Source organism: Furipterus horrens, unplaced genomic scaffold (assembly GCF_987537825.1).
Source record: "Furipterus horrens unplaced genomic scaffold, mFurHor1.1.pri manual_scaffold_9, whole genome shotgun sequence".
In the NCBI taxonomy this organism is placed as follows: domain Eukaryota; kingdom Metazoa; phylum Chordata; class Mammalia; order Chiroptera; family Furipteridae; genus Furipterus; species Furipterus horrens.
The window spans coordinates 54,267,786-54,283,619 of NW_028327179.1; the positions used below are offsets into that span (position 1 = coordinate 54,267,786).

The following is a 15,834-nucleotide window of genomic DNA, read 5'->3' on the forward strand; positions in this document are numbered from 1 at the left end:
ACTGGCCAATTCTTAATCATTTCTTAACTCTGCATTCAGCCTGGACACATATGCATGCACATCTATATACTATGGCAGGCTGACCAGCCATCACCTCTTTCCTTGACCCCCAGCTCACTGGCCTAGGAGTCCCACCTGCTTCCAAGTGTGTCCGCAAAAAATCCTCTTAGAGCTCATCTAATTAATAGGCTAAAATCAAATCACACTGTAAGCCTTCAAGCAGTTATAACTAATCAATTCTTATCTTCGTCAAAGCTTTCAGCATTCGTTTTAAATAAAATCCTTCTTTGGGCTATAATCTAAGGTGGGTAAATTCAAACATTTCCTACACAACTTTTCAAAGGGCAGTTACGTCTTTGTGTACAAAAAATTATTTCTTTGCTGAACATTCCTTCAAAGATTTATGCCCGTTCCCTTCTAATGCACTACCTGCCTGGGGCCGCCACCCACCACGCAGAAGCATGCAGGCAAACCTCCCTGCTGTCATCACCTACTCTCTTGTCAGAAGGCTGACAGGAATAATTAGCAACCCTTACTGACTTCTCCTCGGCTCTGGGCTCTGTTGGGCCAGAGGGCATGAGAAGCCCAGCTGGAGAGGCTGAATCTCAAGAGGTAACATGGCAGCAACATCTAACAGAGCAGCAGCGACGCTCACCCATGAAAACAGCTCTGTGTCCTGAGCCCCTTCCTCACCCCATTGTGACCACCTGTGTCTATGGCTGAGGCTGGCACAAACCACAGACCAGCTTCTCGCTCACACTGATGGACAAGTTTGATGTTAAGTCAGGAGTGCTCTCAATAGAGAGGTGATTCTTGTGGCATCCACAATATTATTGGAAAGAATGTCTTTATATTAACTATTCTATAAGTAAAATCTATCTCTGAGAAGATTTTTCTAATGTCAACTGTTTTATCAAATCACATTTATCAGTAGTTTATTTAGTTATCATAAATACATTTCAGTTCATTTGTGTTGGCCATCACCAGAAACCCACAAAACTCCAAACCAGACACCACCTGGGATTATGGCTAAGGTCTCCCATAGCAGCGCTGACAGTGTAGTACATGAGCCTTGAAAGTTTTCAAGGTCCAAATCACCTCTCAGTGTTCTATGCTGCAGAGCTTCAGGCAATGAGTCAAGCACCTAACTGGGTATGAAAATGTGCTGAGGGAACTCCAGTTTTTCTGTAGGCATCCCTGCAAGTCCTGCACTGTTTCTGCCCAGGTGAAAGCACCTAGTTTTAACAACGGCAGCAGCAATAAGAGCAATAGCTAGCACAAACAGCACTTACAAGGTGTCAGGCACTACGTTAGAAGTTTTATATGAATATATGCAAACTCATTTATTCCTCTAAAAGCCCAATGGGGAGGGTCACTTGATATTATAGCATAACCTAGTCCATCCTAATATAACTGGTACACAGTAACCTCTCAAATTATTGCCAGCTATGATTATTATAATCCTTGTCCATCAGTGGCTTATGGCTCATGTAGAGTACTTAAGAAAATGAAAGACTAAGTAATAAGATTTCACTTTCTCAGAGAAGTGCAAAATTTTCCATAAAGTATATATTCTAGAAGGCAGTAAAGAGAAAGAGAATGTGGATTACATTAGGAAAGGTCTGGTTTTATAAAATCCAAATTTACTGAGACTTGAATATTTGTTCTATGTAAAGTAAAGAGAAATTTAATTACTGAAAAAAAAGAAAGAAACTGGGAATTTTCAGCCTCATTCTTTATCCTCCATAGACGGGAAAGGAGCTGGAAGTGGAGTTAATAATTGATCGTGCCAATGTGAGGAAGCCTCCATATAAAATGCCAATGGTAGGGGTCTAGAGAGCATCCAAGCTGACAAACATATCTGCACTGGATGATACACCAAACTCCACAGAGACAGAGCTCCTGCACTCAGGACCCTCCCAGACCTTGCCCTATGTATCTCTTTATCTGGCTGTTCATCTTTATCCTTTGTCAAATCCCTTAATAAACTGGTAAACCTAAAAAAAAAAAGTAGTACAAATTGGTAGTTACAGAATGGTCACAGGGATACAAAGTACAGCACAGGAAATAAAGTCAATAATATTGTAATAACTATATATGGTGTTAGATGAGTACTAGATTAATTGGGGTGATCACTTTGTAAGTTATATATGATGGAGGCAAAAAATGGAATTTATTAAAAATTGTGAGTTTATTCTCTTGTATGCACCCCAACTGAGGGCTGAACCTGCAACCTAGGCACGTGCCCTGACCAGCAATCGAATCCGCGACCTTTTGGTTGTGGGATGACACTGCAACCAAGTGAGCCGCATTGGCCAGGGCAGATTCCCTTCAGTATATTCTTTGATACAAACGATCCAAAGACAGAAAGGGAAGAAGGAAGGGAATGAGGGAGGGAGACAGGGAGGGAGGAGCAATCTGTAATGTGCCATGTCCAGCAGGCCAACGAGCATCCACTGAGGCTGCTGGTTGGGATGCCTGTGTGAACCCAGCCTGGGAAACCCCGCTCATTTTAAAATGGGATCTTTTCATCAATCACCTGTCCCTTTGGAGCTCTGAGTCACCAGAGCTACTTTTTGCCAAGACCAAATCTTCTACTCTAGCCAACTAACAGGACTGCCTAAACAGCCACAGAAAGCCAAACTAAACTTGATTCCACATTATGCACACCAACACAATTAACTGTAAACATCAAGTACAGACATTTTATTTCTGGTGCTTTTCAAGAATCTGACAGAGCACAGCATTGGAACCTCCCTTCTCCCCAAATCCAAGTGGGAAATGAAATACCAGCAGTTAAAAAAATAAATCACCATTTGAGATGATAAAAGGAACAAAAGGAAATTAATTAAGGTGTTATAAAATTCAGGCACCCCAAATACTACACTATCATTCTTAGAAGAAAATAAAGACAGCAGCACTTTCAAGGTTAAACTTTACAGCCAGCAGGTAGTCTTAACTAATCAAGTATTAGGTCCATTAGAAAAAACTGTACCATGGACCCTCACAATAATTCATTCTGGAAGGCTATTCAAGGAGCAATTTGTTCAAAAACCAAATCATTTTTTTCCCATTTGAAATAATGTAAATTGAATTAACCATTCCAAACTCCCAAATGATTCCCTGTTTTAACCTTTCTTCATATTTCTAGTAAAGGACCTTCACAGTTAAGTGACCCACAGCTGTGTAGCTGTAAGTCTTCTGTTAAGGACAATTACAAAGTGAAAAAAGACAAAAGCCTTGCTGTTCATGCACACTCAACATCAGTGGTGGCCCATGCCACCTGCCACCACCCCCATTCCAATCCTCCTTTTGGTGAGGGGCCTGGGAAGGCTGCAGGACCACTGAGGCTGTGCGCTGAGATCTGGAATCAGCACAGACAAGAGAGGTGGAGGAAGGAAACGCCACTCCTCCCTGCCCAGGACACACGGAGGGCCCTCTGAGGGAAGGACGGGAAGAGATGAGTGTCGAAGGCCCACAGAGCGTGAAGGTCTCGAAGGCGTTCCTTTAGGAGGCCCAGATACTGCAGCAAGAGAAGCGGTGGGAATCCCAGAGGAGAGTGAAGCAGGAAGCTGATGCCTGCGGGTGAGCCAAGGCTCAAAGCAGAAAGGTTAGGGGACTTCCGGGTTCCTTTCTTAGATCTAGATGGTCAATCCCAGCAGAGCAGGTTGAAAGGGTGGCAAGGGTTTCAGGCAGGCATTCCGCAGAAGAAAAGGGCACACTGGGCTCAAGTTTCCTGATGCACCTCCTGGAAGCCTGTTCTTGGCGGAAGACAGTGAGATGCGGCACTTCACTGCAGAAGGTCCGCACCAAAGGGGAGGAGTTTAGGTTCTCCTAAATTTTCTCACATTTTCCTGGATGATTCACAGAAGCATTCAAATGTGGTTTTAAGACCAGAGTAAAAACACATGGTAACTTCAGGAATAAGAAGCGGGGTGTGTGGCAACACACACAGGCTCTGGGATCAGGCAGCCCTGCACCTGAAACTCAGCTCTGCAATTCTCACAAGATTTCAGATGTGCCACCCTTGCCACGTGCCTGCTCTCAGCGTCAGCTGCCTCGAGGGGGTCATACCTGACTCACAAATGTTGTGGTGACGAAATGAGAAAATATCAGTAAAACATGTAGCACAGGCTTGGCATAAATGATTAAATAATGATTGCTAGAATTAAAATGAAAATAAACTACATATCCATCCCTCTGTGTTTACTGGGTGCTCTGGCAAACAACAAACCTTTCCACGCCCAAGATGTGGCTGCCTTCTGGCTACAGTGCCGAAATCTCAGACTTGGAATTAAGAATCTAGAAAGCTTGGGAAATAGTTATTACAGGGGATGGGGCTGATGAGCTCCAGATTCTCAAGTGGAAAGAAAGGACAGAACACATTTGGGGGTCCTACTGCTTCAAGTGCTAAAAATGGCAGCTGCCGAGATGGCTGCCTCCAGCTCTACAAACACACAGGCATGGAGGGCTGTAGACACGAAAAACCCTCACAACTAAAAACAGCTGACATGAACACTACACTGATGATTTTTTCTTCCAAGGCCCTTCATGCTAACAGACCCATCAGAACAGCCCATATCTCCTGACAGCTTTCACTGCTCCTTCATTACACTTAAAAAAGCTTCCAGCAGAGCAGGCTGTGGACAAAACTGTTCCCTCCAGAGCAAAGGTGGTGGTGCCTGCCTGAAGGCAGGGTCTGTGTTCCTGAAGATGGTGAAAGGGGTGCAGTCCCTTTCCCGTCCTTTGCCTCACAAAGATCTGCACTGAGAATGCCAAGGCTCAGAGCTTTCTGATCCCTGGCCAGGTGGAGCTCTGACTGTCTTGGGTAGAAACAGAAATCTAGGAACAAATCCCTAATGTTGGCAGTTTCCTGTACAGGGTAAGGAATGACTGCTGCTGCCTGAGACACTAATGTAGACAGGAAAATGTAAATATATGCAAGAAGCTTGCTGGCTTAATTAGATAGTCCACTAATATTACTGTTAAGAATAAAGTACCCCGCAGCAGATGGCTGCGTGGTGGGGGAAGGGGCCCCCGCTGAGCCCATGTGTCTGCACTGGAGGATCTCTGGCTGGCACTGTCACACTCCCTTGCAAACGGCCCACTGCCCTCTCCTGCAGCCACTGCTGCTAATTCAGACCACGGCCGACTGGCTGAGGGTGGATTACATGAATGCCCATTTTTCTTGCCACCCCCCTACTGTATAATGTTTTAGTATATTTTATATATCTTTTAGCTCCCTTGTTATTGGGAAAAACACTGCAAGAGGGATTTTTAAATGTTTATTGACTTTTCTAACTGTAACTATAAAAATACAGAAAACCTCTAAAGGAAAAATCACTAGTGACAATCCCACTACCTGAAGGTAACATTTTGATGTTTATCATTCCTAGTTTTTCCTCTCCATTACACATACATTATTGTTTTAAAAATAGTAGAGGTCATGTCATATATACTGTTTAGTAGCCTGTTCTTTCACTTCATGATGTATTAGAAAACATTTTTCAAATTGTTGGTTATTAACTAACAATACAAATTCCTTATTGATTAATGTATTTGATCCTAGGGATGCGGCATATATTATCTGGCCAATCTCCTGCTGACTGTCGTTCAGCTAGCTCTGGTGTGATTCAGAAGGTTTGGGGAGGAGACCGTGGACAAAAGCCAAGTCAATTCTATACAAGGCCACTGGATGATGCCTGCTCCTTGTCACAACCCACAGCACAGATGGGAAGATTAACAAGAGTGGGCTCTTCCAATGCAACTGCTCAGAACTAATTTTGAATTAGATATAAATCTCTAACAAATTTTTGCAGATAGGCAAATAGAGGGTCTAGAACTGGGTTACTGGAATAAAGATTATTCTGTACTGATTTACCCCTCTCTACGAAGGGATTCTGTAGGCCTCTCCAACTAGATAAGCTTCCCTAAGTAAAGTCTCTTCATGCGACAAGTGTGGAGAAGCCTGCATCAGAGCCAAGGGCTTTTCCAACATTTATAGGCAGGGGCAGTGGTGCACACTGACATCACTCTTTTTAAAAGATGGGCAATAAAACATTCTTTGTTGACTAGGGCTAGATTTGACCTCAGAATATACTACACTTTCATTTTATTTCCTGAAGTGGTTAACCCTAAAATCTTTATCAAATGATAGTCCAAGTCCTATCAAACAAACTGAGAAAGTGCTAGGATCGAGTTAATAGATTTTTGTTGATCTACATGACTATAGGAATATATTGGCAGACATAAATCTCTGTTAGAATTTTTCACTGAATTCAAGTTATAAAGAATGCTCTGTAGGTGAGATACAATTATGAAATAAACGCTGAGGCCTTAGAAGCTAAGGAGTTACCTGCGGGAGGAAGCTCAGGTGTACCAGAATCCCAGGAGAAGAGGGCATAAATCTTCATAATTGTATAAACGAATAAGCTCTGCCACTATTACAAAGCAGCTAAAGTGCAAGTGTTAAGGGCCCTGTGAGAAAGGTGAGAAACTGCTGGATACAAACCATTAGTGAGCCATGAAACCAATTTAGTGGGTTAAAATAATCAAACAAAAAAGAAATATGAGAGCTTATCAGATGTAAGAGTAGCTCTGTTTCATGACACACGAGTATGCATGTGTGCCATGTATATATGTTGGAGCGTGTTTGCCTGCAAATCTACACCAGATTATAATAAAGAGTAACTGTTCCTGTGAGTCATACTCAAAAGTATGAAACTGATCTAGATTGACTATTGTTCCATGAAAGAAGCTAGATATATATTAAAAAATGTAGGATTTTTACAAAGTATATTTTATTGATTATGCTGTTACACTTGTCCCAATTTCTTTTCCCTTTACTCCTTCACTCAGGACGCCCCTTTCCTCCAGCAATCCCATCCCCCTTAGTTCATGTCCATGGTTTATGCATATAAGTTCTTTGGCTTCACCCTTTCCTATATTCTTCTTAACTTCCCCCTATTTTGTACCTTCCAGTTATGCTTCTTAATCCTGGCACCATTTCCCCATTTCTCCCCCTTTCGCCTCCCAGCTGGTAACCCTCCAAATTATTCTTATACTTATGATTCTGTTACTATTCTAGTTGCTTGCTTATTTGTTTTTGTTTTTTATTTTTTTTTAGGTTCTGTTGTTGATAGTTGTGAATTTGTTGTCATTTTAATGTTCATAGATTTGATCCTCTTTTTCTTAAATAAGTCTCTTTAACGTTTCATGCAATAAGAGCTTGGTGATGATAAACTCCTTTAGCTTTACCTTGTCTGAAAAGCACTTTATCTGCCCTTCCATTCTAAATGATAGCTTTGCTGGAGAGAGTACTCTTGGTTGTACGTCTCTGCTTTTCATTACTTTGAATACCTCTTGCCAGTCCCTTATCTGCAGTTTCTTTTGAATCAGCTGACAGTGTCTCATAGGAACTCCTTTGTAGGTAACTCTCTTCTTTACTCTTGCTGCTTTTAAGATTCTCTATCTTGAACATTTGGCATTTTAATTATGAGGTGTCTTGGTGTGGTCCTCTTTGGGTCTAACTTGTTTGGGAAACTCTCTGTGCTCCTGGACTTCTATGTCTATTTCCTTTTCCAAATTTGGGCAGTTTTCTTTCATTATTTTTTCATGAAAGTTTTAAATGCCTTGCTCTTTCCCTTCTTCTGGCACCCCTGTGATTCAATGTTCGCACATTTAAAGTTGTCCCAGAGGTTCCTAAGCCTGTCCTCATTTTTTTCAATTCTTGTTTCTTCATTCTGCACTGATTGACTGTTTATTTCTTCCTATGTTCCAAATCATTGATTTGAGCCCCAGTTTCCTTCCCTTCACCATCGGTTTTTGGTGGATTTTCCTTTGTTTCACTTAGCCTAGACTTCACTTCTTCCCTTATGCATTTGCTGTACTTAGGCATATTTGTCAAGTCTGTATCGTTATCACCAGTGTTTTGAACTCTACATCTGTTAGGTTGGCTATCTCCTTGTAGCTTAGTTCTCGCACAGGAACTTTGATATGCTCCCTCTGTTAGGCCATACTTCTCTGTCTCCTTAACTTGACAGCCTCCTGTGCTTGCCTCTGTCTTAGGTAGAGCTGTTGTACCTGTAATGTTTTAAGGGGCGGAGCCCTAGGTATTCGTCAGTACCGAGTGACCTTTTTCACCATGTTATGGTACTGTATGTGGGGAAGGGGTCTGAGAGGGAACAATGCCTCTTGTTCAGTACTCGCCCCTTTTCCAGGCACTTCTCCCACTTCTGTATGGGACTGGCGCCTCTCTAGCTCTTGCCCTGGCTGTCGTTCCCAGAGTGGGTGGGCCTGGGGACATCCTAGGACCTATAAATAAGCAGACTCTGCTGAGAGACCAGTAGTTTCTTCCTCTTCCCCAACCCCCACTGGTTTTCACAGTCAGAAGCAATGAGGCTTTATTTTTCCCTATGCTGGAACTGTGAGCTGTGTGGTCTGGTCTGGTGCTAGGAGCGCTCCCCAGGTGTACCTCCCTACTTTTTTAAATGTGTGGCTCGCTTTCCACTGGCCACAGCCATGTCACTGTCACCCCCACACCATATCCTCTCCACCCGGCTCCGCCCCTCCTACCTATCTGGATTAGTATTTCTTTATATCTTTGTTTGTTGGACTTCCAGGCAGCTCGATTTTCTGGAACTTCTAGTTGTCTCCAATTTTGAAGTAGCTGTATTCCTTCTTAGTTGTGGAGGGAGATGCAGTGTGTCTACCTATGCCTGCATCTTAGCCGGAAGTCCAGATTTTCTTTTATTATACATTGATCAATCGCTAATTTTTTCTATAAACGGTACTAGAAGGTATCACTATTCAAACTTTAAATGCTCCTTTAGAGTCCTATTCTTGTGTAAGAACATAATATTCCCATCTTAAATGTTTGTTTTTATGTGAAAGTCTCAGAACTTGTACTGCCATACTGTGACACAACTTTAATAAAGGCCATCTTGCCTCAACAAACAAGAAGGTAAGCACTAGTTTAATGCATACACATGCAATAAACAACCAAATATAGTAGCTGGGACTATCAGAATTAATAGCCTAATTTTAATATAGCAAATCCAAAATTAGAGCTTTTCCCATACCTTTTCACTAACTGGTTGGTTAATATCCTCTAGTATGCGGATTCTAATACTGAGGGCAGCATTTTGTTACCCAGCTGGGACTGCTGTGTTATCACCTTATTCAAAGTAAGTGACTTTATAAGAATTTTATTAAGGTTAGTTCTATGGTACAGACAGGTGACTTGTGGATCAGTAACCTCAGAGGCTCTTAATCTTTCAAGATCACCATGCTTGGTAGCATCCCACTTTAAATTTTTCTGAAACCCACCTCTGCACAGAAGGGCATTTGAGAAAAATAACTTAGGCTCTTGTGTTGGCATTGAAAAAAATTTTTGCCAGTTACAAAGCATAGGACTCCCTTCCCAATCAACAACTTTGGATTCTTAAATTTAAGTGACATTTCACCTGAATTTTCTACTACCAAAAACTTGGATGAAATGAGAGAAAAGTCATGATTTAAAGGACACACTGCTTGTTAATTACTCTAGTTTCCAGTACTAAGTTCATTTTTAGAAAGTCACACAACTGGACTTTCCTTATCTTCATAGAAATACATTCAAAGACCATTATACAAAGTGGAGTGAAAGTAGGTTCACAATTGTTCATATGGATAATATAATATTAAATAATTCAAGAATCAACTGTGTTTTGTGTATCACAACTGTAAACCCACTTTTGCCCCACCCTGTATGCTCTTGGACATTATGGATAGTTTACATGAAGCTTTTCCATCCGGTATGTTGTGGTCACTTAATGGTGATAAGTATTATATGGATCCCCTCAACCCTCAGGATGGTCATTTGCTGAATGTATACATTTTCTATGTGTGCCATGATGTGAAAAAGTTTGGGAATTTCTGGTTTATTGAATAAATCGTCACATGAACATCTTATCTTCTGTAATCTGCTACTGAAGTCGCTAGTCATTAAGTTACTCAATGTTCCTTAAATCTAGAATTGGTAAAAGACCTATCTAAGCATTCAGCACTGACAAGGATTTTCTCTTTAAACTGGTATATTCTTACATCATGAGTATGAATTAACTTATTTTCTTTTTGAACTGGTTTTTAGGAAGCACAATTCTAAATTTTGTGCTCAACTATACTAGTCATCTTTAGTCTAAATTACCTACTATACTTACAGCTACTCACTACATTTCATTACTAAACAGTTGTTTAAATACTCTATTCAATAGTTTTGCTATGGAATGTAACCTATGACCTATTTAGAAGTAGACTGGATTAAAAATGATAAATGAATAAAAATTCAGAAAAAATGTCTGTAATTATAAATAGTCTGGTATTACTATTCAATATATGTCTGTAAAAAGGGAAAAATAATTCCCCTAGAAAAAGCATAATAAAATTTACCAGCTCAGCTTGTGAACTGTAACTCAAAAACAACACACACAGACTCATTGGTCATTGCATATAATTCTAAACAAGTTTCTGGTTTGCATAATAACTTTTGAGATAAACTATATGAAACTGTCATTGTAAATCACAAAAGGGTTAAATATTGGCAATTTCATATACAGTATTCCCTCACTTATCACGGGTATTATGTTCCAGACCCCCCAGTGAAGTAGGAACCTTACATTTATTCTACACTCTTAAACCTACATAACTTTAACTTCATACATATACAGTACCGCAAAATTCCATGATGTAGCGAATAATCCGCGATAAATCATTAAATATAATATTTTTAAAAATCCTCGATACAGTGAGGCCACGATAAGTGAACCACGATATAGTGAGGGACTATTGTAGTTCAACATGAATAGGAGAAAAAAAGATTTATCTGCTAATAGGACATGGATATATTAGCAACAATAATAGGATTATGTCTCACCTGAATGACCGCAGCATTCGATAAGACTTTCCTAAATCAGATACTCTTCTGCAGAATGGACCCACAGCCAACTCCATCTGAAATATTAAGAGATAATACCCATAGCTTTAATGTTAGAACCCTAACATGAACTGGGGACACACCTGGATCGTAGAAAGTTGTAGCTTGCAATAAACTTAATTTTATCTGGACTCTGAGGCAAGTTTTAAGTCAATCAAATTTATTAAAAGATTTATTAATTAGATAACTTTGGCATTTACTTAGTAAAAGGGCATAAAATAAGACAATTCCTTCAAGAAAATAGGAAAACATTTTTTGTTACATAATAGGAGAAAGTTTAGACCATTTCTCCATTAAAAACTCAGAAAAAGGAAGGTTTCCAGACTGATTGTATGCCTATACTTTAAGTAGGCATAACAAGACCTTTTATATTAAATATAAACAACAAAATTTTTTAACAGGCTGGTACAAATGATTGAAAGCACTGATTCTGGAGATAGCTCATCTGTATAAGTATTCCGATCTACAATGACTGAACTAGTTGTAGGCCTTCTACTTAACCTCTTTAAATCCTAGGTTTCTTATCTGTCAAATGAAGATATAGTTACTTCATAGAATTATCCAAATAAACAGATAATTCCACAAAGCTCTGTGTGCATGGCATATATAATAAGTACTCTTTAAATGCTGGCAATTAGTATCAGTATTTTAAAAACTTTTCATTTAAATTATTAGTAAATTAATTTGCATCCTGACTCAATAATTTAGCAACTATTGGTTTCACATCTCTTTATTTTCCTTCTTTGATTGGAAATTTTACTTGTCATTAATTGGAGTTTTAGGCTATCTGTTCTTTACCTACCAATTGCATATGCAAAGTTTTTGCACATGTGGCTTTCAGATGATACTGTCTCTGTACTCTTACTATAAAGAGGACCCTAGTAAAGAATAGTTTGGAAAATAGCTGAACAAAAAGCTGCTCCCTGGTAATGCAGCATCTTTCTTTAAGTAAAATATACAAAAGGAAAGTGGGAGCTTCCATCCTGTTGGCCATTCTTCTAAAAAACGGTTCAAATCTCCTTGTCATTGGAACACCACGGAGACCTACACAATCACTCTTTTGAGAAAGATATTTTACTCCCTATATATTGCAGGTACCAAGCTAGACATGGGGAAGAGAAGATGAATCAGACTGTCTTGTCTTCAAGGAGCTCTCTCAAATTCAGTGCAGAAAGTGATATATGCTTATCTAAATGATATATTACTAAAAAAATAATAAGAAAGGTGTGTGTATACATATATGTACACATACACATATAGATACTCAATGATGAGTATTCAGCAAAAAAACCATGTGGTATCAAATGTATAAACTGAGTGTCCGGGGAGAACTGGGGGCAGGGTCCTTGAGATAGTCTTGAGGGTAACTTAAGGCCAGGTGAATTTCTCTCTTTATAGAGACACAGAGTATACACTATATGTCCTAGAGGAAAACTCACAGGTTTGAAACACTTGCTAAAATAGAGAAAAATAAATAAATAAAAGAAAAATGTACGAAATAAAAGTCAGGATTCTTGCCAACAATGCCAACTGAGCTTCAAGCCAGTGCTCAACTCAAAAGGCAGTGGGTGATGGGCTGTTCCGTGGGGCCTGTTTAGTTTATTCACACTGTGAGAGCTTCTGGTTTTCTTCAGAATGTCATATTTACACTGAGCACAAACTAAAAGTGTGATTATCATGTATTTGAGCTGGTAATTCCAATTATATACCTAACTCTATGTATGTTTGTATTGTATATATGTGTATACATAATATATATGGTTTTTTACACACTGAAATTATGTGAAGTATTTTTCATCAAAAGTTTTGTCATTTTTTTTTCCAGTTACCCTAATGGGTTTCATAATCCTCAAAGATTAAGCCAAGCAACCTTTGCTTTAGTACTTGAGCAGGATTGAATGTTAAAACAAATAAGTGGTTGGGGAAAAAATTACTATATGAGAGAATATGCATATGACCTTTAATGGCTGTGTAATCTAAGATAATGCAGGATATTTCTATGCCATAGGACAATTTCAAAATGTTAAGGGCTTAATATTCATTTCTCATCCATAAAGAACCTCTAAGATACTGACAACCATTTTCTTCTGCTAGAATTCCATTAAATAATAAAGATCATGTTTCTAAGGGGCAGGAGTATTACTTTTAGAGGAGGCGACCCTGCAATTACAGCTTTGGATACAAAAATGGCACATGCAACTGCCTCTTTTCAGCTCTCCCATTTGGATGGAAGGAGGGGGTCAGCTGCAGGCCCAGCGAACTAATTACACAGCTACTCCTTACCCATCACAGACATTTGGTTAACCCCAGGGCATCTCTGGATGCTCCTAGGACACTCCTACCCTGGCACTGTTCAGGAGAAAAGGCAACGGGATTAGAACAGAAAATAGAATTTTGATTATTTTGTTTTCTTTTTAAGTTTGTATTTCCAGGCAGGAGACCTATAAATAGAAACTGCTTAAAAGTACCACTGAGCAAATAATTGAATGCTAACATCAACAGTCATCCATTGCCTCAAGGAAGACACAACTAAGAAGCAGAGGGGAGTATGTGCTTCAGAGGACATTGTGGACAAGTCCCTAAAGAGACTCTGAATCCGCAGAACCTCATGGCCTTGGACAGCTTAGTGCTTTAGAACCAGTATGTGATTAGTGTAGACACAGAGACCATGTGGTCACAGTAAGGAATTAATTACCTGCAGGAAACCACCTTGTGCTGTGACCTGATTCCTCAAGGGCTATGTTGGGTACTTCCTCCCCATGTACCCTCCAGATGGCACCCTGCACCCACTTTCTCTTTCACCTGTGCAATTGTGCCAGCAGGGAGAAGTTAGGATCCTAAAGAAATCCTTAAAATACATCATCTGTCTTTGCAACTGGACTTTATGCCAAATAATCAGTATTCTGAAATATACTCCAGTGGTCTCTCTTGAGCAATTTCTTTTTCTGTTATTTATGCCTGAATAACAAGCACTTTTCTCACAAGAACTCTTTTCAAACCCACAGAGGATTTGTGTATTCCTGATTCCAATGGCCTCTATGGCTTTGATTAATTCTGAATGCAAATTGCTAGAACTTTCAATAATGAGGCAGTCTAAGGCTTTCTAGTCCCCAGTTAACGCCTGTCATGAATATAAATGCAAGGGTGATGCTATTTAAGTGTTTTGACTGACCCCCCAAAAATACTTCCAACCAAGTACGATTCTGAAAGCTAAGGTACAACAATACATATTTGCAGATGTGGCAAGACACCAAATCAAATCAGATCAAACCAAAACCACAAATTCACTTTAATTTTTTAAAAATATGGGCAGAGGGATAATATAAAAGCTGCATAATATTTGCCAAAATTACTGGTCACAAATATGATTATGATAGTCCACCTGTCTTTCCTGTGCCTACTACCCACAGGAAGAAGAAGCCATTCCCAAGGTAAATGGAGGGATGTTCTAAAACTGGGGCACATAGCACAGGAGCAAACAAAGAAATCAGCACCACACAGACTTTAGCAACGAATGTAATTGCAGGACTGGAAAATATACTATTAACACAGAGGAAATGCTGTGTTGTAAATGCCTTTTCTCTGTATTTTTAAGGACGCTCTGGAGCTTAAGAGTTTCACTTAACTTAAGGGAAGGGACCTGGAAAAAGGTCTAGTTTATTGGGCAACATGTCTTAAAAAAGAAGGAATGCGACTTCTGGCCAAGATGGAGGCTTAGATGGACACGCTAGGTCTTCCTCTACAACTATAGAGGAATACAACTACTTCAAAACAAAGGATAACTAGAAATTCCAGAAAATAAAACTACACGGAAGCCCAACATATGAAGTTATAAACCAGCGGTGCCATTTGGGCAGGTAAGAGTTAAAGAAGGCAAAGCTGTTTGCGGAGCGGCGGGCGGGGCGGCGAAAAATCCGGGAGGAAATCAAGCCCCTGGCGTGCTCGACTCCAATCAAGCCCCTGGCTTGCGCGACTCCGGGCGCTGGGGAGCAGCCGCAGCATCGCCTTGAGGCCCAGGGGGGCGGGAGGACGGATCCCGGTCTCCTAGCTGAATAACTGTGTGAATCCATCTTGGACCCCCGCCCCCACAGAAAGCACCACAGGGCTGCGAAATAGGTCGCGGACAGGCTGGTCGCTGATTTGTGACGCGTACACAGGCACTGCCCCCAACAGCCAGCCCAGGAAAACAAAACGCATCTGTCAAAATGTGGCAGACAAATATAGAGATCCCGGTGGCACAACTCACCAGACAGCAGATAGAGAACCTGACAGATGAACAGATAAGAAACCTGTCAGAGGCTCAGTTCTGGGCCATTGTTATCAGGTGGCTTACAGAATTCACAAAAGAGCAGGAAAAAGATATGAAAGAAGCGAAAAACTTTCATAACGAAAGGAACAAAACCACATACGAGACAGATGGTGAGGAATCCAGAGTTCATTTCAACAAACTGGAATATGGAGAAGGAACAAGCAGTCAACCAATGCAGCGAGAGGAAATGGCAAGCAACAATGAGAGGATCAGAAACCTCTGGGACAGCTATAAAAGGCCCAACATAAGAATCATTGGTTTGCCAGAGAATGAGGAAGATGAACTAGAACTTGAAAAATTGAGTGAAAATATAATAAAGGAGAACTTCCCAGACTTGGGGAAGGGAATAGACATGCAGGTCCAGGAAGCAAGGAGAGTTCCCAAGAGACTGGACCCAGGGAGAACCACTCCAAGACACATTATAATCAAAATGTCAAAAATTAAGGATAAAGAGAGAATCTTAAAAGCAGCAAGAGAGAAGAAAAGAATTATGTACAAAGGGGTCCCAATTAGACTATCAGCTGACTTCTCAAGGGAAACACTACAGGCAAGA

General features: G+C 40.3%; 1 protein-coding gene across 2 annotated transcripts in view; it reads right to left on the reverse strand.

Moving 5' to 3' along the window:
* COG5 (component of oligomeric golgi complex 5) overlaps positions 1-15,834 on the reverse strand; it is a 393,705-nt gene that overhangs the window by 9,425 nt on the left and 368,446 nt on the right. For both annotated transcript variants that reach the window (XM_090287339.1, XM_090287341.1), the window contains exon 19: positions 10,913-10,989. In XM_090287339.1, the coding sequence (XP_090143465.1) occupies positions 10,913-10,989 (77 nt within the window). The remainder of the gene's footprint in view (positions 1-10,912; positions 10,990-15,834) is intronic.